This window comes from Phyllostomus discolor, chromosome 10 (assembly GCF_004126475.2).
Source record: "Phyllostomus discolor isolate MPI-MPIP mPhyDis1 chromosome 10, mPhyDis1.pri.v3, whole genome shotgun sequence".
Classification (NCBI taxonomy): Eukaryota; Metazoa; Chordata; class Mammalia; order Chiroptera; family Phyllostomidae; genus Phyllostomus; species Phyllostomus discolor.
This window is the reverse complement of record NC_040912.2, coordinates 824,509-845,012: the sequence shown is the minus strand read 5'-3', so window position 1 is coordinate 845,012 and position 20,504 is coordinate 824,509. Positions and strand designations below refer to the sequence as shown.

Genomic DNA, 20,504 nt, shown 5'->3' with positions numbered 1-20,504 from the left:
AGAGGGAGCAGGGGAGGGGACAGAGGGAGCAGCTGGCGGCTGACATCTGCCCACACTCCCAGCGACCAAAGGACCAAACTGCCTTCGGGGACAGCCTGTGGGGTGGGGACGCTGAGCTCCCACATCCGCTTTGACCCTGGAGCCGGTGCGGAGGGCGGTAGGGTCGGAGCACCCGCTTGTTAACATCAGCAGTTACTGACCTGACCAGACGGGGAGGCCCCTCAGTCCCTGGTGCAGGGGGCTGTGTCCCCTCCACCTGGGAGTCAGCTGCAGGTGGCTGGCGGGGGCGGAGCCCCCGCTGTGTGTCCTCCATCACCAGGGTGACGAGTGCCACTGCTCTGTGGCCTCAGGTGACTCTCGTTAACACCCTTCAGGACGCTTTGATCCCAGGGGAGCAGCCCCGCGGTGGGGGTGGGACCCCCGCTCTGGGGAGGAGCGTTTCCAGGGGCTGCGGCGGCTGTCCCCAGATGCAAACCAGACCGGGGGAGCCTGTGAGCCTGTGCCCGGGGCTGGGGTCCGGGCGAGCGGGAGCCATGGGCCGGGGCTGTGGGCTGCTGGCCTCGGCGCTGGCCCTGCTGACCCTGCTGACCCTGCTGACCCTGCTGCCGTCCGCCCCCGGGAGCCGCTCAGAGGGAGGTAAGCGGCTCTCACGGGGATCTGGAGGTTTCCTTCCCTTCCTGCCCCCGTGCGACTGGTGACAGACGTGCCCGACCCCGCGCCCCGGATGGCCCAGCGGCGGGCCGGGGAGGGTGGGGGCGGCGTCCAGAGAGCGGAGCACCTGGCTGTACGCAGGGTCCTGCAGTGGGGGGGGGGGGGGGGGACCTGGAGGTGACAGGCACCTTTGCTTCCCGGGAAACCCGGGTCAGGCGTCTGCAGCTGCTCACGTGCCGGGGGCTGGGGGCTTGGGGGTGCACCTGCCAGGTGCGTCCCCAGGTGAGCTCCGTTTGGAGCAGCCGGAACTGGGCCTGCCCCGAGGGCTGCGCCCGGGGCCCGTTTCCCACGTGGACGAGCCGTTGAGTTGCGCTGCTCTGTGAGCGCCTGTCTGGGCCACAGGTGTGACCCCCCCACACACACCCCCCCCAAACCAGCGTCGTCCAGCACCCCTGCGACACCGGGAGGCCAGCCCCTGGGTGGGTGCCCCTCGGGCAGACGCCTGGGCCCACGTCCAGCTCTCGGGACAAGAGGGGCCTTCTGAGAGGAGCGAGGGGACCGTGTGCTGATGAGGGGGCGTGGTGTCCCTTTGTCACCCCTGCGGGACGGCGTCCCGACCCGCGGCGCTCACTCACGGGCAGACGTCGGCAGCCGGGGCTGCTCCGCGTCCCTGTCTTCCAGGCGGCCTCAGAGGAAGCCGGCCGGCCGGCTGTCACGGCCGTGACCTGCCGACCCCAGGGAAGACCTCCACCCCGAGGGCCCGGGAGCCCGCCGGGGGCGCTCCCGGCCACCAGGAGGGGTGAGCTGCCTGTCCCCGGGGGCTGTGGGCTGACGTCCAGTCCGCGTCCTTCAGCCGTTTCCCCGTCAGGAGGGGCGACCCACCCTCGTTCCCTCTGATGGGGGCGGCGCAGGGGGCGGAGCTAGGGGCTGCGTGGGTGGGAGGTGTGTTCTGGGCGTCACCCCACCAGGCTGTGGGGGGTCGGGGCCTGCGGTAGGTGGTCACTGGCCAAGGGCACGGTGAGGCTGGCCGGTCCTCGGGTCCACGTGCCCCGGACCTTCTCAGAGTCCCTGAGGTTTCGCTGGGCGATGCGTGTGGCCCAGGGGGTCCCGCCTGGTCTCCCGTGTTCTCGTGTTCTGGCCTGCGAGAGACCAGCGTGGTGGCTCAGGCAGACCCTCTGCCCGGGGGCCGTCCTCACGGCCACAGCCCAGCCTGGAGCCACCGCCTGCCCCTCCCCGTGTGCCCCCGCCCTCCCTGTGTGTGTCCTCGTCGCCCTCTGGTGGCTGCTCCGTGGCCGTCACACCAGAGCCCGGCTTGTGGAAACAGGGCTTCTCCTGAGCGGCAGCCTCGCTCAAGGTCAAACACGTCGCCCGCCCGTGGCAGCCACAGGGACACCGCAGAGCGTCTGGTAGCCGGCTGGCTCACTGTCCGCACTGGCCGTGGGCCCCAGGCCCTCGGAGAGGAGCTGGTCCTGACACTGGCCTCCTCGCCGGGGTTGCCCCCACCCCTGCCTCTGGCTGCCCCTTCCTGCCACGTGCCCCTCCGGCCAGCTGCCCCTGGACAAGCCACGCCCCACATGGCGGCTTCTGATGGCCGCCCCTCAGGGGACGGCTGAGACTCCTGGAGTCTGGCCGCTGGGGAGGTGTGCGGTGAGGACAACGTGATGGCAGACAGACATCAGGTGGCTATGGTTTCGGTAAATCTGAGATGCGCCCCTGTGCCCAGTGGCACAGTCCCACCAGGACGCGGGCTGCAGCCCCTGGGCCGTCTCCCCGGTGACACCCGTCAGGGGTCCCCAGAGCCCCCTGAGTGACGGCACCGAGGGCTGCAGGTGGAGCAGACGGCGTCCCCGCCACGGTGAGCCGCGGTCGGTGCGCCACCAGGGCGGGCGGCGACGGTGGACTGGCTTCCCCCTCTTTCCCTCGTTTCCAGGGGCCCCCGGGAAGCCCCCTTCGAAGTCACCAGCTGCTGGAGCAGCGGCGGCCCCGGTCCCCACCGTCCCCCGACGTGTGTGGTTGGAGAAGCGGACGGCACCTTCCAGGTGGGTGTGGGGGCCGCCCGAGCGGGGGGCGGGCTGCACTGGGGCCCCGCCTCCGCGGGCCGGCTGACTGAGGACATGGCGCTCGCCGAGGCCTGCCGGCCTGTCCTGACCCTCAAGGGGTCTCCGTGAATTCCAGCGCTCCTGTCCCGCAGGCCCCTGCAGCCTGAAGGTGGCGGCCCCCTCCTGTGCCGTGGGACTGCCACGCTCTGCAGGGGACGAGGCCCCCGAGCCGCTTCCCGGAATGGATGTCACCTCGGCCGCTCTCCCCATGGGGACCCCCGTCACGATGGCCGAGTGTGGTCAGACCAGCACCCCAACGTCGCAGCCGGCCACATTGCCCGGCAGGTACACTGAGGGTGGGGGGAGGCCAGGGTCCCCCAGAGACACCCTCATCCGGGGCCATGCCCAGAAGCCGGGGACCCCACGGCAGAGGCGGCACAGTGTGACCGTGGTGTCAGAGCGCACAGCAGGGACACCGTGAGCGGGAGGAGGACAGCTGTGGAGACGCTGACACGGGTCCGCAGCCACGGGGGGCCCCCTCCTGCGGGGACATGCTTCCTTCTGTCCCCGACCACGCTGGTGACGCGCCCCCAGTGCCAGGCTGCCGTGAGAGCTGAGGCTCCCCCCCACTCCCCGCAGCCCCCGCGGCCCTCCTCCAGGACCTCTCCACGCCCGAGGCCCCCTCGCCTCCTGCCCCAGGCACGAGCGGCTGCAGCCCTGCGCTTGGTGTCACCCGGACCCCCACCAGCCCCGGGCCCCAATGGCGCAGGCAGGTCCTGCCGCCCTCCGCTCACCGCAGGCAGCGCTGGGCCTGGGGCTCCGGGTCCAAACGGCCCCTGCAGCGGCTCTCTGCCTGGCGGTGGATTTCGGGGATGGATCGGGGGTTCTGGTGAGGGTCCCCCGCACACCCGGCGACGTGGCCGTCACCGCCTGCCACCAGTACAGCACAGGTACGCGCTCGGGCTCAGTGCCGGGAGCAGACGAGGGTCGGACCGGGCGGTGCACAGGGACGCTGGGGCAGAGGGGCCCTCCGGGCAGGACTCCCGCCTTCGGACAATGAAGGCTCCAGGCCACACGCTGCCTGCCCTTCCTGCACCTTCTCCCCCAGCCCCTCCAGCCCCGGGGAGGGGAGACAGCATGGCCTCACGTGCAGGGCAGCGGAGGCCAGAGGGCAGGGGTTGTCCGAGGCCACGGGCGGACACGCTGGCCGGGCGTGCTGCGTGGGAAGGGGGGGCAGGTGGGAGCTGTTGGCCAGGGGCCCGTGGGCTTCGGTCTTCTGTCCTGCCCCCCTCGGCCGGTTCAGTGGACGCGCACTCGGCCCCTCGGCGGCCGTGCCGTGGTATGGGGGCGGGGCTGCGGGGCCGGCGGGGGCTGTCGGCCAGGGCAGCGGGGACATCGGTCACATCGGTCACACACCTGGTGCCACCCAGCGGGCTAGCTGGTTTCTCACACGGGAGCGGGCAGGCGAGAACTCCAGGTGTGCAGGCACCTGTCCGAGCCCACCAGCCCGGCCACTGGACAGGGCCAGCCCGCCGAGTCCCTCGGAGCTGTGCCCTGGGCAGTGAAGGCAGGAGGAGTCAGGCCCACTCTGCCGCCCGCTGTGGTCAGGCTCCGACTTGCGCCCGCTGGGCGGGACATCTGGGTGCGGGTCGCCCAGCTGCTGCCCCCGGGACTCACCACTGCCCAGAATCAGCCGCGCGGCCCTCACGCAGGGCCCAGGGCCCAGTGACCTCGCCGCCCCCTGGTCTGGAGGGTGCCCCCACCATGGCGCCCCCATGCCCCCCGAGCCACCGCAGGGCGCTCGAGCCCCCACCACGGCCCTGCTCCCACAGGAGAGAACGGGAGGCGACCCCGATGGTCGTTTCTGCGTAGGCCTCCCCCCACGGGCCCGAGAGCTCAGCCGCTGTGCGTGCGTTTCTGGCTCACGGGCGGCGTCCCCGTCCCCGCAGGAGGCGTCTACGCAGTCCGGGCGGCTGTTCACTCCGAGTCCCGCGGAGGTGCCCTGCGGCTGGGGCCTTACTACGTGGCGATGGGCCTCGAGGGCGTGGCCGTGACCATGAACACCAGCAGCGTCCACGGGGGCCAAGTGCTTGCCTTCGGCGGCTCCCCTGCGAGCCCGAGAAGTGAGCCGTCCTGCGCACGGGGCGGGGCGGGGCGGGGCAGGGCGGGCGGCAGGCGGTGGGCGCACGCGGGGGTCTTCCTCGTCTGGAAAGCAAAGCCCCTTCCAGGGGAGCGGACGCCGTCCCTCTGCAGGGCGCTGCCCCGAGGGGGGGGGGGAACACGGACGTTCCCATGAGGAAGGTCCTGGCAGAGCTTGTTTCCCCGGCCCGTCAGGACTCCGAAACTCGGGCTCCGCGGTCGGCCGTGCTGGGCTGCAGGAGGGCGAGCGGGGGCGTGGGAGACACCCCACGTGGGGCGGGGGGAGTGGACTCCCCACTGAGACCGCCCCCGCTGGCCTCCCGCCCTCCAGGCACCGTGGTCACGCGCCGCCCGCCCCCCGCGTCCTCCTGCACCGTGTCCTTCACTGCCCAGGCCCCCGGGGACGGAGGGCCGGCCTGGGCCCCCGTGGCCGTCCACTACCAGATGCAGCGTACGTGTCCACTCCCACTTGCGCCGGTCGAGGTCAAAGGCCACGGGCAGCCCTGGGGTCCGTGGTCAGTGCTGCCGAGGCCCCGCCTGCCCTCGAATGGGCGCGGCCCAGGGACTCTTCTGGAAGCCACAGACCCCAAGGCTTCCGTCGGAAGGCGTGCACGGGGGGTGGTCCACGTGGTCAGAGGAAGTGGCTGGGCACTCGATGGCTGGGGCCCCGGGCCCCCAGGCTGCCTGCGCTGCCCCGAGTACGGCTGGCGCTCGGACCGCAGGCCCCTGCCCACTCACGGCCGAGCCCGCACGGGAAGCCGGGCCTCGCCTGCCCCGGGCCACCCCAGCCCTTCCCTCTGCCGCAGCCGTCTCCGTCCACACGAACGGAACCGTGTTTGCCACCGACGTCGACGTCATTTTTGTGGCTGTCACGGAGGAGACCACGCCGCTGGAGTTCACGTGGCTCTTCGGAGACGCCGCGCCCGTGAGGACGACGCGCAGGAGCGTCAGGAGGAGGCTCCGCGTCCCCGGGGGGTGTGTGCGTCCTCGTCCCCAGGGTGCTGCTCGTGGCGCAGGCTCCGCGCCGTCCGGAGACGCCGGGCTGCCCCTGGAATGACTCAGGGACCCACGCACACTGGTGCCACCTGGTGCTTCCATGGGGGGGACGCAGGCGGTGGAGGGGCGGGGCTGGCAGCCGGGCAGTCCCAGGTTCAGGTGCGAACCCCGCCCTCGAGGCAGAAGCGGGCTCCTGAGGGAGGTGACGGTGCAGCACATCCCAAAGAGGGGCAGTGCCACGCCCCCGTCCCCAGCAGGCGGAAGCCACCCCGGGTGCTCTGACAGCCCTGCAAACAAGCGTCAGCTCCTGCCTTTCTCTGGAGCCACGTGGCGCCGCGCTCTCTCTGCGGCCCGGCCCTCGTCACCCTCTGCCCTTCCCGGGCCCCGCCCCCCCCACAGGTACCGCGTGCTGGTACGGGCTTCCAACGGGCTCGGCAGCGTGGCCTCGCAGCCCCTCCGCGTCCGGGCGCAGAGGAGAGTCGTCGCCGGCCGGCTTGTGGCGGCCCCCTGGGCCCTGGTGGGTGCCGCCGTGGCCTTCGAGTGCAGGCTCAGCTTCGGCACCGACGTGGCCTACCGGTGGGACTTCGGGGACGGCGCCGGCGGCCTGGGGAACAGCTCCGCCCGTCACGTCTACGGCAGGTGAGGTGCGTGGGTCCGCCTGTCTCACCCTCCAGGACGAAGTGGCACCGTGGCCCTCGAGGGGCTGCCCTGTCCCGGGTCCGGACGTCTTGCCCGAGGCCCCTTTGCGTCACCTGCAGAGCAGATGTGCCCTACCCCAGCAGACGCGACCCGCCCGGCCGGGGCTGCCTGCCCCGCGGTCTCCGTCCTGCGTCTCTGCAGGCTGTGGGCGACCCTCCGCTGGGCTGGGCGGGCTCACCAGCGGGCTGGGGGTCTGTCCTGTGCCTCCTGGGACGGGACCCAGAATGGGACCGTCTTGTCCAGAGACCCCGGTCACTGCTCCGGGGTGCCCATCACATGGCGGCCCGGGTCGCCCCAAGGTGGACAGAGGGCCAGGCTGGGGCTGGGGGAGGGCGCCGAGGAGGGACGTGGCAGGGTCCCCCTGAGGGCACCCATTCCACGCATGACAGGGGGCATCCGTCTGGGGCCTCGGTGCCGGACCCGACCGGGCATCCCCATGTCTGTGCCCTGCGCCCTCCCAGGGAAGGAGAGGTCACGGTCCGGGTCCTGGCCTTCAACGCCATCAGCGCCTGTCTCCCTCACGAAGCGCCTGGTCATCGTGCGCCAGCCCTGCCAGCCACCACCTGTGCGCAGCCCGGTGCCGGCGAAGGTGCAGGTGAGGCCCCACACCCGGCCTGGGTGGCGGCCCTCCTCCAGAGGAGCCCAAGTGGGGACGTGTCCAGGCCGCCCCCTGCATTCGCAGGAGGGTGCCTGTCGGGGGCCAGGGCCTGAGCCAGCCCCCCGCCCCAGGGAGGGACAGGCCTTCCCTGGCCTCCGAGTGCACCCTGCCTTCGCCTCTGGGCCCTGAGGCCCCGCCCGGTGCGCCTGCAGGGGTGTCTGTGTGGCGCCTGTGCTGAGAGCAGGGCTTCCAGGGAGCCGGGGCGCCCGGGCGCCAGAGTCAGAGAGACGGCTCCGCGCCCACGGAGCACCTGCCGCGGTCCCAGACCGGGGCCGCTCTCTGTGTCCTCCGGCCTTTGATGAGGGCTCTGGTGTCGGCAGAGCAGCTCTTCCTGCCCGGGGGGGGGGGGGCGCCCAGGTGACACGGGGCGTGAGCACCCCCGGCTCGGCTGCACCCCCAGGAGTCAGTGCTGCACCCCGTGCCCTCGGGTCGGGCACCCCTACCCCGGGCGTGACCCCCGGCCCCAGGCGTGGCGGGGAGCCGAGGGCGCCGGGGCCAGGCCTGCATGCACGGACGTGTGTGCACGTGTGTTTACATATGTGAGCGAGTGTGCACACGTGTGTGCTCGTGGGCACATGTGTGGTCTCAGGACTGAGGTGCTGGGGTAGAGAGTGACCGCTTTCCTTGTTATAAAGTCTCCGATCGCCGAGTTTGGTGGCAGCGGGACGTCCCCCCACGTGTGGGAGCCGCCCCCTCGTCCCGCTGTCTCGCGTCTGCTGGCCCAGCGGCAGCGGCCTGTGCCCCGTCTCCCTGCGGTGGGGGCTTTCCCACGGGGTCCCCACGGCTCCGGGACCCAGGGCGGGGCCGCCGCCCCACACCCAGCCCTCGGCCCGTCGGTCGGCTCCTCAGAACCACGTCTCAGCCGCCCCTCCACCCCGCCGGGGTCTCATGATTTTGCCCGTCTGTCCTCATCAAGGGGCTCAGAACCGGCATCTCAGGGCGAAGCTGGCAAACCCAGCAGTTCTGTGAGGAGTGGAGGAGTGCTTTCATGTTCAGGGTAGAAACAGTAAAAGTAATCTTAAAGTGATTTAAATCACGACTGAAGTCACTTAAAGCCGAAGGGGAAATTCCGTTTGTAACAAATACCCATGTTTTAAAATCCTTTTATTTCCAAGCTCTTGCCCATTTCCAACTTTTACGGGAGACCTTCATCAGAAATCCTCCAGGGGGCGCCATGCGCCCGGGGTCGGCCGCAGCCTCTGCGCCTGCCCTCCACGTGGGGGACCCACAGCCTCAACACTTTGTTACATTGTTGCACGGGTCTCATCTTTGTCTTTAAATGCTGCCAGTGCCCTGGGGGCTCCGGGGCTGCTTTGGGGGCGCTGCTGCCCAGCCCTGGTCTCAGAAAGCTGCCCACCCGCCCAGCTGACCACTGCTTCAGCTCTGCAAGTACTTTTCAGCATGTTTCTCATAAATATGCGAAACACTTTCAGAGTAACAATGCCGACATCACCACCAGAAATAAAACCTCTTCACGAGCCTTCAGATGTATCTGAAGTTCCGGCTGCCCTCGGAATAATAGATCCTCAGGACGCTGTGTGTGAGGTCGCTTGAGGTGCATCTTTATTCTGTCGTTTGTTGGAAATCGGGTTACATTCTCTTCTTTCTAACGACCAGGAATCTTCTCTTTTTGCTTCAATTTAAACTTTGACTATGCAAAACATTTGCATGACCTCAGAGTCAAAACCGCACAATAAGGCAGGAATTTATATACTTGCGATTCATATCTTCACTCGATTATCTGTTGGAGGCTGGAGATCTTGATTTTAAATTATACTAAAGTATATTTTAATGTATATTTGGCAAATGATTTTTCTGTTCCCTTGATTGCTTTGTAAAGTTACACTTTTGATACTCAGAAGTTAGGAATGTTGCTGTAATCCGGTCTGTGAACCTCCCCTTTGTGTTTTCCCACGAGTGCTGCCCTTAGGGGAGTTTTCCCGTGTGTGTGACTGTGGAGTCAAGGCTCCAGCATCCTCGCCTGACCTGTGCGCCGCTGCTCTGACTCGGTGCCGTCCCCTGCGACTCGGGAGCCCTGAGTGGCCTAGTGCCTGGGGCCCGGCCCCGGGACCCCCACCCGCCCGCACCCACACAACTCCGTGTGCGGTCTCAGTCACTCGCCCCGGCACAGACGGACCCCCGCCCGGTGCGACGCCTCTCTCCTCACGCGCAGGTGTGGCGGTCTCAGCCTGTGACCCTGGGGGTCGCCTTTGAAGCCGCCGTGCTCTGTGACAGGTGCCCACGGCCTTTCCTACACCTGGACCTTCACCGACTCGGCCGGGTCGCCGGTGCGCCTGCCGCCCGCCGTCCGAGCTCACGAGCAGACCATCACCTGTCCCCAGCTACACCCTGGAGCCCGGGAACTACACGGCGCTGGCCAAGGTGGGCTGGCCACTGCCCACCCACCCGAGCAGACGCGCCCTTCCCGCCGGCCTCCCTCCCAGGCGCCCATCGCTCCAGACCTGCTCTGTCCCGGGGGAGGGTTTTGGTTTTTTCCGATTCCACTGACTTTTCTCTAATTGGGGTTAGAAAGGGAGCTCCAACAGAGCTGAGCGAAAGGCAACTCACGACCAGGGAGTGATCTGGCCGACTGAGCAGGTTATAGTCTGTGGACTGTTGGGGCGCTGCTCTGTCCACAGGCCTGGAGCCCCCGCCCCCCCAGCTCTGTGCTCACAGAGACTCGGGAAGGAAAACCCTCCCGCCCTCGTGCACTGCAGCCCCGTCTCCAGGGGGCGGGGCACACAGGAGGGTGCTCGCCTCCACAGCGGGGACCGGCCGGGGCTTGAGAAGAACTGAGTCCTTCTGGGCAGCACCCTAGCGAGGCCTCAGTTGGAGCCGACGGCACGTGTAGACCCCCCAGCTTCTGCGAGCAAACGAGGCCAGGGCTGGCTGTGAGCGCCCCGCCCGTCCCGCTGACGCCCCCTGGTGGCCGCGCTGCAGGTGCAGGTGGAAGGCAGCCCTGTGCACAGCAACTACCGCGTGGAGGTGGAGGTGCGATCCCGGGCGCCCGTCAGCGTGATCTCCGAGGGCACACACCTGTTCGTCCCCAGGACCCCCTCGTCCACCGTCGTCCTCCGGGGATCCCTATCCTACGACCCCGACAGGCCCGGGGCCGCCCTCAGGTGAGCTCCCAGGGCTGTGCGGCCTCCCAGCCGCCGCCCTCTGCTGACCCAGCTCTGGGGACGCTGGTCCGAGATCGGACGACTCTGAGCTCTGAGCCCCTCCCTGGTGGCCTGACCCGGCAGCGTCCACTCTCCATCCACCTGGAGCATGGGCCCTCGTGGACACTGCCCACACCAGTAACCGGGAACGTGCCTCCACAGGCACCATCCACAGGCTCCCAGAGGCCCCCAGTGACGCTGCGGCCCCTGGCCCCCCGGGCAGGTGCGCCAGCCCCCCCACCGCTTCCCGGCAGGTACCACTGGACATGCTCGCCAGCCAGCGCCCCCGGGCGCCCCTGCCTGGCCGGGCCCGCTGCCCACAGCCTGGACACCGCGGCCCCCACCCTGTCCTTCGCGGCAGACGCTCTCAGTGGCAGCTACGACCAGTTTCTCGTGACGCTGACGGTGTCCAGCCGCGGCCGGAACTCGTCTGAGGCCCAGGTGTTCCTGTCTACCCGCGCCGACCCGGCGCTCAGGTGCCGCCTGCCCTGCCCTGCTGTCCCCACGGCGCCCGTCTGGGGGTTGTCCTGGGAGCCCCGTGCCGGCTGGGGTCAGGGCCACCAAGCAAACTGGCTGTGCACGCAGGACGGGGTCCTGACACCCACCTGCTGCGCTGACAGTGCGGCTTCCGGGGCGGGGGGGGGGCGCCCCAAGGCCAGGGGGAGGCGGAGGGCTCCAGGGCCTCTGCCCATGGCCCCCGGGCACCGCTGGGTGGCACAGCCCACATGGGCGGCACACACCAGGGAGTGTGAGCTCGTGCCTGCGCGGGGCCAGGGGGCACAGAACCGCTCTGACCACACAGCAAGGCCCCGGGCATGGAGGCCCCACCCTGCCCAGGCCTCCAGTGCAGGCCGGTGTGTCCAGGCACCCTAGCCTCCTGTGGGGGAGGGGGGGGTGAGCGGACACCCTGGGCCCACGGCTCCGAGGGACACCGGGCTGGCCCAGACGGGCAGAGCCGCCTCCGTCATGGGTCCTGGCAAGGGTTCCGGGCAGCTACTGTTGTCTTCTGTGACGGCATCCTGGGCTGGGTGAGCTCCAGAGGGCTTCCTGGAGGAGGCTGCACAGCCCCCCCTGTGCTCCAGGGGGTGTGGTGGTGCATCCATCCCTGGGACCCGGCGGTGTCACGTGAGGCCGTGCTGGGTGGCGCCGGCGCAGGCTGGGCCACCCAGACTCTGCCGTGACCCTCCCAGTGGAGGCCCGGGGGAGGGCGGTTTAAACAGACGTGACGGGGGGGGGGGGGGGGCGGCCCGGGAGGCCCGCCCGGGAGGCCATGCTGCTCCCCAAACTCCAAGCCCGACTTGCACGCTGCAGACTGGTGTCCGTCGCCTGGGTCGCCTTCCGAGGCCTCCCCGTGAACTGGAACGAGGGGCTCTCGCTGCGGGCGGCCTGTGAGGACTGCGGCGACGCGGCCACGCTCTCGTACTCCTGGGACCTCTTCCGGGTCAACGCGACGGGGAGGGACGTTGCAGAGGAAGGTACGAACCGCGGGGCTGCCTGTCGCCGGCTGCGCCAGCAGCTGTCTCGAGGTCGCTACAGACTTGCGAAACCTGATTCATTTGCCCGGGTATGTCCGGTCTTGGCCATGGGCTATCGTGTCGCCGTCCCTCTGGTTTAGCATCGGGTGGACGGTGGTGACCGGAAGGAGATGAGGCCCAGAGGCTGCACCTCAGCCTGGGGGGCTGCCTGCAGGCTGCACCCGTACCGCTGGGGCGGGGGTCCTGGTTCAGAAATGGGTGCGCCTGTGAAATGACAGGTGTCCTCAGGGCCTAGGTGGCTGGGGGCTCAGCCGAGGAGCCGGCAGAGGGGGGGTCTGTACTCACTGTCCCCTGCGGCTGTGCCTGGGAGCTGCTCTGAGCCTCGGGTTTCATGAGGGCATGGGGGTCCTGAGGCTCTGCAGGAGGGGCAAGTCCAGGGAAGCCACGTGGGGGGGACACGGCCCCGGTGGTGGGCAGGGCCTACGGGTGGTGGGGTCCCGGGCGGGGCCTGGGGCAGCGGCACCCTCCTGGGCGATGCTGTGCCAGGGCCGCTCTGGCCTGACCACGGAGGGGCCCCACCCCACGTGCTCCTCCCCCTTCCCCTCGCTGCTGCACGAGGCTCCCGAGAGGGGAGCGGCCTCCGCGCTGACGGGGCGGGTCTGGCCGGTGAACTTGGGGTGGGGGGCAAAGCCCCCACTCAGTGCGCTGGGCGGCGGGGGATCCCAGCGGCAGTCACATGTCCCTCTGGGCAGGCGCCTGTCCCTGCCTGCACCGTGGCCCAGCCCTGCCCTCACGGAGCCGCCCCCTCGCCGGGGGACAGTGAGTGCCAACGCCCTGGGGGCCCCGTTCTTGCGCCCCCACGGAGTGTTTCCTGGTTGTCGGCCCTCTCCCGGGAACCCTACCGGCCGGGTAGGGGCCGCTGCCGAGGCACCGGCTGCCAGGTGGGGCCAGGAGCCCCTCGTGCCCAAGTAGTGTCTCCAGCACCTGCAGCGGCCGGGCTGGGGTGCAGGGCGCTCGGCGGCCCCTCCCGGTGGCCGGGCAGCTGGTCCGCCCCCGCTGGGCCCCCCACGCACAGCCTTCCTGCCGGCACTGGGTCTGTGTGAGACAGAGCGTGGGTGCGCGGTCTGTAAGCGCTTAGGAACCGACTCCCGTCCAAATCTGTGACCCTGTGACATCTCCGTTGAAGTTCCGTTTTGCAGGACCGTGGGACTGCTGGGCTCCTCAGGTTTGGGGGCCGGACGGAGGTCATCAGAGTCCTACCCACCGTCCCTGGGGCCAAGCCGGGCAGAGCCTCATGTCACGCCTGCTGCCTTCCTCATGGGCGCTGTGGCCACGGACCCCGGGCCGGCTGGACCTCTCAGCCCCAGGGCAGAGCCTCCTCGGAGTCCACAGGCCCTGTGCTCCCCGTCCCCGCCGAGGGTGACGCTGCGGCCCCAGACGGGGGTCCCTGGGACGTGCGGACCCCAGCGAGCCTGACCCCTCCCCCACCTGGTAGGTGCCGCCCTGGTGTAGGTGTGGGTCATGTCCCCGTGGGCCCCGCCTGGCACCCACCCCTGCTGCTCACTGAGCCTGCCCCTCCTCCCTTCCTCGGGACACTGGCCATCCGGCTGCAGCCCGTGAGCTGTGCACGTCACCCCCCGCCCCTCCCACCCCCCATGACCAGTGGGCTTCCCACAGCCCCGGGGTTCAGGCTGGACAGAGGCCGGTCTATGTCCCGCAGCTCAGGGAAGTTCATGGTCAGGGAGCCGGGTCCTGGCCCTGCAACCATCTTCACCCTCACTGCCCGCCCCTCCCCCTGCCGCCGTTCATCCCCCTTGGCTGCTCTTGGTCACGGTCAGGGGACGGGGCTGTGCCTAGTGCCCTGGCCAAGGCCGCTGCACCCCGGAGTCCCGGCCTCGGGGGAGCTGGTGGGCGGGCCCCCGCACATCCCTCGGACTTGGGGAGGGAAGCACCCTGGGGACAGCAAGGTGACAGTGGCAGCTGGACGTTCGTGCGGCTTCTCCTGTAGAGAGGAGAGCAAGGCCTGTCCCCAGGCCTCAGCATCCAGCCCGCGGGTGACCACGCAGAGCCCCGCCCACCGGGGGGCGGGGACCAGGACGCTGCCTCGCTCTGCCCGATGGCCTCCCAGGGATTCGCGTCCGCGGGGCGGGACCCGGGGGGGCTGCCCGGGGGTGGGGGGGGGGGTGAGTGTCCCTGGGGAGCCGCGGGAATTTCAGGGAGTCTGGTCCCCATGACATGTCCCCGCGTTGTCGTGTCCCGCAGACTTCGAGGCTCATTACGGTGACATCCAGGAAGCAGCGCCGGCGGAAGGGAGGTGGCCGGCCGACTGTGAGTCTGCGCTCCGCCCTCCGGCCCCTCCCCTGGGCCGGGTCCTGTCCCCGCCCCCTCGGCCCTCCACCCACTCCCCTAGCCTGGGTCCGCGCCCCCTCCTGCGCCCCGAGGCCAAGGGGCGGGCGTTGCTCCTTTGGGGGCACAGTCCAGCCCTATTTTCAGCTCTCCTGCCGCACGGAGGGCCCCCAGCTGCACACACCCAGAGGAGCCCAGGCCCTGGGGCACCGTCTCTCTCCCGTCCCTGGTCCGTGGGCCCCTGTCCCCAGCCAGAAGCGCCCCCCTCGACACCCTCCCTCCTTGCCTGTAGGATCTGACTGCCGCTCTGGGAAGCCCCTCTCGTCCTCCCCCCACCCTACCCCCACCGCCTGGGGTCTCTGTCCCCACCTCGTGCTGCTCCCGGGCTCTCCCCGCATCTGCCGCTCTGAGCCCCGAGAGGGACGTTTCTTTCTTTTCTTTAATGATGTTTTACTCTGTAACCTCGGTCGACACGTTACCTTCGGGTGTGTGACATAGTGATCAGACACTTGACACACGGGGCTCGAGGGTCTCGCACAGTGGGTGTGCACGGGAGCGCAGTGAGGGGGAAGGCACGGCGCTCACAGGCCGCTCTTCCTGGAGGCCGGGCCCCTCCGGCGCCCCCGGCACGCACCTGCTTTCCCGCCTCACCGTGCTTGCCGGCCCGGGCCGGGCCGGGGCGGGGTCGGCCCTCCCTCATCAAAGCCCCGAGAGCTCCCCCGGCCCCAGCCCAGCCACCCGAGCAGCAGCGTCTTCCTCAGGGAGCTACCCCCTCCCTCTCCTGAGCCTCCCCCGCGGTCCTGCCCCCGCCCGTGCCCCCTCCCTGCGCCCCACTCTGTCCCCTCCTGGCGCCCCCCACCGCCAGCGTCTCGCTGCCCCGGGCGGGGGGGCCTCCTCGTGCCCTTTCCCAGCGTGCTCACCCGGACGCCGGCCGCGGCCTCGCTCTGCAGGGCGGCCGTTTCCAGGAGCCGCACCTGGGCGTCTGGGGCCGAGCACACGTGTGCCGAGTGAATGCCACGGCCCACGGGTCACGTGGCAACCGCGTTGCTCTCGACCGCGTGTGGTGGGCAGAGACTGGAGATGAGCAGGGTCCAGAAGCAGAATGGCCGGTGCTCTCAGGGGGTCCTGACCACCCTCTCCCTAATCGTCCCGGCTCCGCCTGTCTCCCCAGGGGCCCACATCCACCCGCCAGCGCCAGCACCGACCGCCGGTGCCTGACGAGAGCCCCAGGGATGGGGACCACCTGCTGGGCCCCTTCCTCTCCACCCGCGGCGCCGGGCCTGCTCTCCTGGTCGACTGGCCCAAGTCCCCCGTGAGCCGGGCTGTCTTCCACGGCTACACCGCGTCCGGTAGGAGCACCCTCTGTCCCAGCACCTCGGCTGGCCCGGGACAGGGACACCAGCCCCTCCTCTGCCTGCACCCTCTCTGTGGACCAGACGAGGCGGGGAGCGGGGGGTGTAAGGCCTCTGCAGGGGCGACCGTCCCCCCCGTGGCCTGCAGGCCGGAGGGGAAGAGGCCACCACGCGGGCCCAGGTGCAGAGGGGCCGGCCCCTCGTGCGCACGCGCTCCCAGGGTGCGGACGTGCCGACCGGCAGACCCAGCTCGGGCCGCTGCCTCCGAGAAGCGGTGGGGGGCTGCTGAGCCCCGCCCGGACCTGCCGTTTCCAAGGTCACAGGGCCGCCGTCCCCTGGTTGGAGACCCGGGTTCCCTGTCGTCAGGTGATGAGCAGCCGGCGCCCACCCAGGGCGCCCCTGGGTCTCCCGTTCTAGGCGCACGGGTCAGGGGAGTCTTTGTCTGCCGGGGCCACCGTCCCCCGCGGTCAGCGGTCACACGCAGGCCCGGAGCTGCTCCTGTGGGCACTCAGGTGTCGCTCGGAGAGGGACACACGACTGAGTTGGTGGGCCCGCTCGTAAATGCGGGGACTCCCCGAGTTCTCCGGACGACGGCATCCTCTCTGACCCGGCCACTGCCCAGCTCAGGCTGCCTGTCGGGCGGGGGAGGCCAGGCGGGAGCTTCCAGCTCCAAGCCGAGGGGGGACGGCAAGCTGCGGCGTCTCCAGGCCCAGCCTGTGTCCCCATCCCCTCGGGGGTGCGTCTGCCCTGCCGCCCTGCAGCGTCCCCGACCAGCGTGTCCCTGCCGCCCTCCTTGCCTGCAGGGACCGCGGGACAGACGGTGACAGTGAAGCCGTACTCGCTGAGCCCTGGGGCCACCTACGTCCTGCAGGCCACTGTGGGTAGGTGACCCGCTGGCCGGGCCTGCTGCGGGCGGGGGGGATCGGGTTCCAGTCACGGCTTTTCCTGCAAGTTGCAGCTGCATGTTCCAGGGGCCCGGTGTCCCCTCCTTGGCCACTGTCACCTCCCCGGAGGACGTGCTGGCTCACGCAGTGGCTGGGCCCAGTCCTGCCCCGGCAGCGCCGGGCGGCCCAGGAGGCCCAGGGCAGCACGTCCGCAGGGCTGGGGCCCCACGGGGGTGTGCGCGGTCAGAACCTTGGGTCTACCAGAACTCTCCAGCGGGGGTGTCGCCCCGTCTCCTCCCCGCCCAGCAGCTTCGGGGCTCCGCTTCCTGGGGAAAGCTCAGCTGTACTTGACCGTCAACCCGCCCCGCGGGGCATGGCCTGCCAGGTGCAGCCGCCCCGCGGCCTGGAGGCCCACACCGTCTTCAGCGTCTTCTGCACTTCGGGCCGACCGGTGAGCACCGCGGCCCCGGGCCTGTCCTGAGGGCGGGGCTCACAGCCGGCTCTCTGAGGGACCGGGGGGCACAAAGGCCACCCCCCAACCGGGGCTGGGCGCCGGACTGTCCCATGTCCGCCGGCCCCTCCAGAAACCCCCACCCCCATGAGCATGCTCAGGAGACCCCGCCCTGGCGCCCCCCCCCCCCCCCCCGGCAAACCCCGCCCGGATGCCCTGCTCTGAGCTCTGAGGCCGAGAGTGCTGCCCGCACAAGGGGCCCCATCCCCCGTCTGCCATGTCCCCCCCACCGTGGGAAGTGGAGGGGCAGCCTCGTCCCCTTCACCCCAAGGAGCCCTGAGCTCCCTGCGTCTGTGGCTGTCGGGAGGCCCCCGCCCAGGAGGGCCCGCTCCCCCCAGTGACAGAGGCAGCGTGTGGGGTGTCCCCCGTGGGGGCGCCGTGGGCAAGGGGCCCTGGAGGCAGGTGGTCACCCCTGCGTGTGCGCTGGGGACGCCCGTCCCACCAGCCGAGCGTCCATGGGGCGGGGACGGCGTCCGTCTGCTCATCGGAGCTTCCCCCCACCGCTCTCCCCGGGACGGACCGGTCACAGGACTTCCGCTACGAGTTCCGCTACCGGGTGGGGGACGCCGCCCCACGCACCCTGCACCGGGGGACCGACGCCCAGCACTACTTCGTGCTGCCCGCGGGGGAGCCCGTGGACGGGCACCAGGGTGAGTCGCCGGGCCATCGGGGGCCTGGGCTGCGTCCTGAAGCTTCCCCCGCCCCCCCCAACCTGGACCCTGGACCCCCCACCTGGACCCTGGCCCTCCCAACCTGGGAAGACGAGGTTCTCAGTGACTCGCCCGGAGAAGTCAGATGCGTCTTAGGGTTGGTCAGCTGCCCACTTTCACGTGCAGACGGGGTGTGCCCCGTCAGTGCGTGTTGAAATCCGAAGCAGAAGGTCAGTGAGAAGACGCCAGGGATGCTCAAACAAAGTATCTGAGACCCAGCTGCCCTGGTTTACGCAGGACCAGCGTGGTCCCGGCGAATCCAGGGTTTGCCGGGGGGAGCCTCGCCCTGGTCTCCCACCCTCCTGCGTGGGGGCGGGGGGACAGGATGCTGCACTGGGGTGTGTTGTCCTTGGAGCCCACCCCCGCAGCCCGGACCCACCCCCACCCCACCTGGCCCCAGGACCCCCTCCCGAGTGTGCCGCACACACAGCCACTGAGCGAAGGGCGTCGACCCACAGGGCCCAGAGCCGTGAACTGAGGGTCTCAGGGCGACAGGGTCTTGTAAGCTTCCGGATGGTTCCGGCGTGGAGGGAGGTTGAGTCTCTGACCTAGGGGTTTCCTCGATGTGGCTGCTGAGGTTCCTTCTACCTGACGTCTGAGCAGGTCGACCGCACCAGGGCGTTCAGCTCTCGTCCCCCCACCTCAGGCCCAGCCTCCCCCGGGGCTGGCCCTGCCCTGGTGGCACTGCGGCTCTGGACCCGGCCTCTCAGTCTGCACCTCCCTCCCGGGCCCTCGGCCCTGGGTCAGCCATCTCACACACGTCTCGTTTCTCACCTGATGGACCCCCCCCCCCAGCAGGCGGGGCCCCCGGGGGCGTCTCACTGCAGGGGCACACGGTGCAGGGCCGGGGACCAGTGGGCCAGCATGTGTGAGCGGAGGACCCGCTCCCTGGCCCTCCTTACGGTGGCTGCCTGCCTTCTGGGGGGGGGAACGCTGCGGTCCTCGGGCTCTGGCGCTCACCGCCCCCCCCCGGGTGCTGTCCCATCTCACGGGGCGTGTGGTCACCGCCCAGACACGGAGCTGGGCCACGGGGGGCTGGGGCCGGCCTGCGGGTCTGCCCCTCTGTGGCCGCCGGCACCCACAGAAGCCTCTGTGGACGGCCCCGCTGACCCCCCACCCCTGTGTCCCTTCCAGTCCTGGTGTCCACCGTGGTCACCGACGGCGAGGGCTCCCAGACGCAGCCGTGTGCCGCCGCCGTGACCGTGCTGCCCCGTCGCCATGGGGACGGCTGCCCCGGCGAGGACGTGTGAGTGAGCTTCGTGCAGCCCCGCCCCCCGCCCCCGCCCCCACCCCCGCCCCCGCCCCCGCCCGGCCGACTCCGTGGGGCACAGCACGCAGTAGCTCCCACCTGCTGCGGGTTCGTTCGGGTGCTGCCCACCACTGAGCTTCCCGGCGCACGAGGGCCCTGGTCCAGCTCTGTGCCCCCTCCCTTCCCGGCCTCGTTCCCGCACCCCCTGCTGGCGTCTCCCACCTGTTCCGTTCCCATGCAGTGTTTACCGGGCCCGGCGTCCCTCCTCACTGAGTCCTCCTGGGGGTCCCTCCGCCCAGACCGGCTCCTCCCCAGCCCTCTCCGCCCACCCTGCCCCAGCCGGGGAGCGTCTCTGTGACGGGTGCCGTCCTGCCGGTGGGCAGGCGGCCCTGTGTCCCACAGGTACACAGCGCGTCTGTGTCCCGCAGGTACACCTCCAGCCTGAAGAGCCTGTCCGCCCTCCGGCTGGTGGCGAGTCCCGCGGAAATCCGGAACTACGTCTCCGTGACCGCCAGCGACCTGAGTCGCTGGGCGAGGGACGGGAGCCCCTCCTGCGGCCTGTGGCCGCGCATCCAGGACGCGCTCGTTTCTGCGGCGTGCACCCCCGCCCCCCGAGACCAGGTGCGGCCCTCGCCGGGGTGCGCCTGCGCTGGCGGCCCGGCCCCTGCTCCTGCGTGTCACCTCCCGACGGGGCTGGGAGCTGGTCAACGGTCAGGGACGGGCGCCCCGCCAGCAGGAACTCGTGGGACCAGCAGGCGGTCTCTCCGGACACCGGGAGCTTCCCTGGGTCCCTGAGCCCGGAGCGGGGGTCTGCCCCGTCCCTGTCCGCTCGAGCGGAACCGTGCAGCTGGGCACCGCACGGGCTGACCGCCTCTGCCCTGCCCCCGTCTCCTTGTCCTGCCCAGGAGGACGCGGCCGACTGGGTTCTCATGCTGCGGGACCTCCTCCGCTTCCCCAACAAGGTGCGCCCCGCTTCCCAGGCGTCTCCCCACTTCTCTGCACCTGACCAGGACCTCGGCCAGCTCCTGCTCTGTCCCTTCTCGCTCACATGTCCTCCTTTGTCACTCTGCGGGTCAGGATGCTGACCCCCGGAGCAGACTGCCGCTTACAAACTCAGGGCGAGCGGGGCTTGAACCTGGGCCCTGACACGGGAGTTTCGCTTCCCGGCAACCCCGGGCACTGCAGCGGGGGGGGGGGGGGGGGGGCGCGGGGTGGTGGCAGCGCTTTGTTCTGTTTCCAGCAGCTGAGCTCCGCCAGCGCTGACCTCATCCTCGGATACGCCCGCTCGCTGCTGGCTCCCGGGCGGCCCCCCGCCGGCCTCCTGGGGGACTCAGGGGCGGGTGCAGGGAGCTCGCCCTGCTGGTGGCAGGGGTCCTGGAGGCCACTGACCACAGTCCCCCGTGGGGCACGGCCCGTCTGCTCGAGGACGGAGTGCAGGTCATCTCGGACGCCCTGCTGGTACGTTGCCCTCTCTCAGCCCCCCCCCCCCCCCAGCATGGCCCCTGTTCAGTGATCGCTTCTCCCGAAACCCCAGGTGCAGTGGGTCCCTGAGGTGTACGGGGTGTGGGGTGCTGGGCAGCAGCATGACGTTTGGGGGTGTTCACTCGCTGGGTTTCCTGGGAGCATCCCGGTCC

General features: G+C 70.4%; 1 protein-coding gene across 1 annotated transcript in view; it reads left to right on the top strand.

The window, feature by feature from the left end:
- The first annotated feature begins 533 nt into the window (after positions 1–533).
- Positions 534–20,504, top strand: part of PKD1L1 (polycystin 1 like 1, transient receptor potential channel interacting) — a 42,414-nt gene continuing 22,443 nt past the window's right edge. The window contains 30 exon segments of the mRNA XM_036010418.1: positions 534–636; positions 1,054–1,130; positions 2,582–2,690; positions 2,843–3,035; positions 3,330–3,640; positions 4,640–4,813; positions 5,161–5,280; positions 5,636–5,804; positions 6,225–6,464; positions 6,986–7,037; positions 7,039–7,119; positions 9,356–9,418; positions 9,420–9,515; positions 9,517–9,564; positions 10,123–10,304; positions 10,598–10,819; positions 11,655–11,818; positions 13,005–13,272; positions 13,314–13,434; positions 13,827–14,001; positions 14,081–14,146; positions 14,951–15,222; positions 15,336–15,513; positions 16,320–16,397; positions 16,710–16,760; positions 16,763–16,851; positions 17,441–17,561; positions 18,756–18,867; positions 19,299–19,491; positions 19,776–19,832. Coding sequence (XP_035866311.1) covers positions 534–636; positions 1,054–1,130; positions 2,582–2,690; positions 2,843–3,035; positions 3,330–3,640; positions 4,640–4,813; positions 5,161–5,280; positions 5,636–5,804; positions 6,225–6,464; positions 6,986–7,037; positions 7,039–7,119; positions 9,356–9,418; positions 9,420–9,515; positions 9,517–9,564; positions 10,123–10,304; positions 10,598–10,819; positions 11,655–11,818; positions 13,005–13,272; positions 13,314–13,434; positions 13,827–14,001; positions 14,081–14,146; positions 14,951–15,222; positions 15,336–15,513; positions 16,320–16,397; positions 16,710–16,760; positions 16,763–16,851; positions 17,441–17,561; positions 18,756–18,867; positions 19,299–19,491; positions 19,776–19,832 — 4,185 coding nt within the window.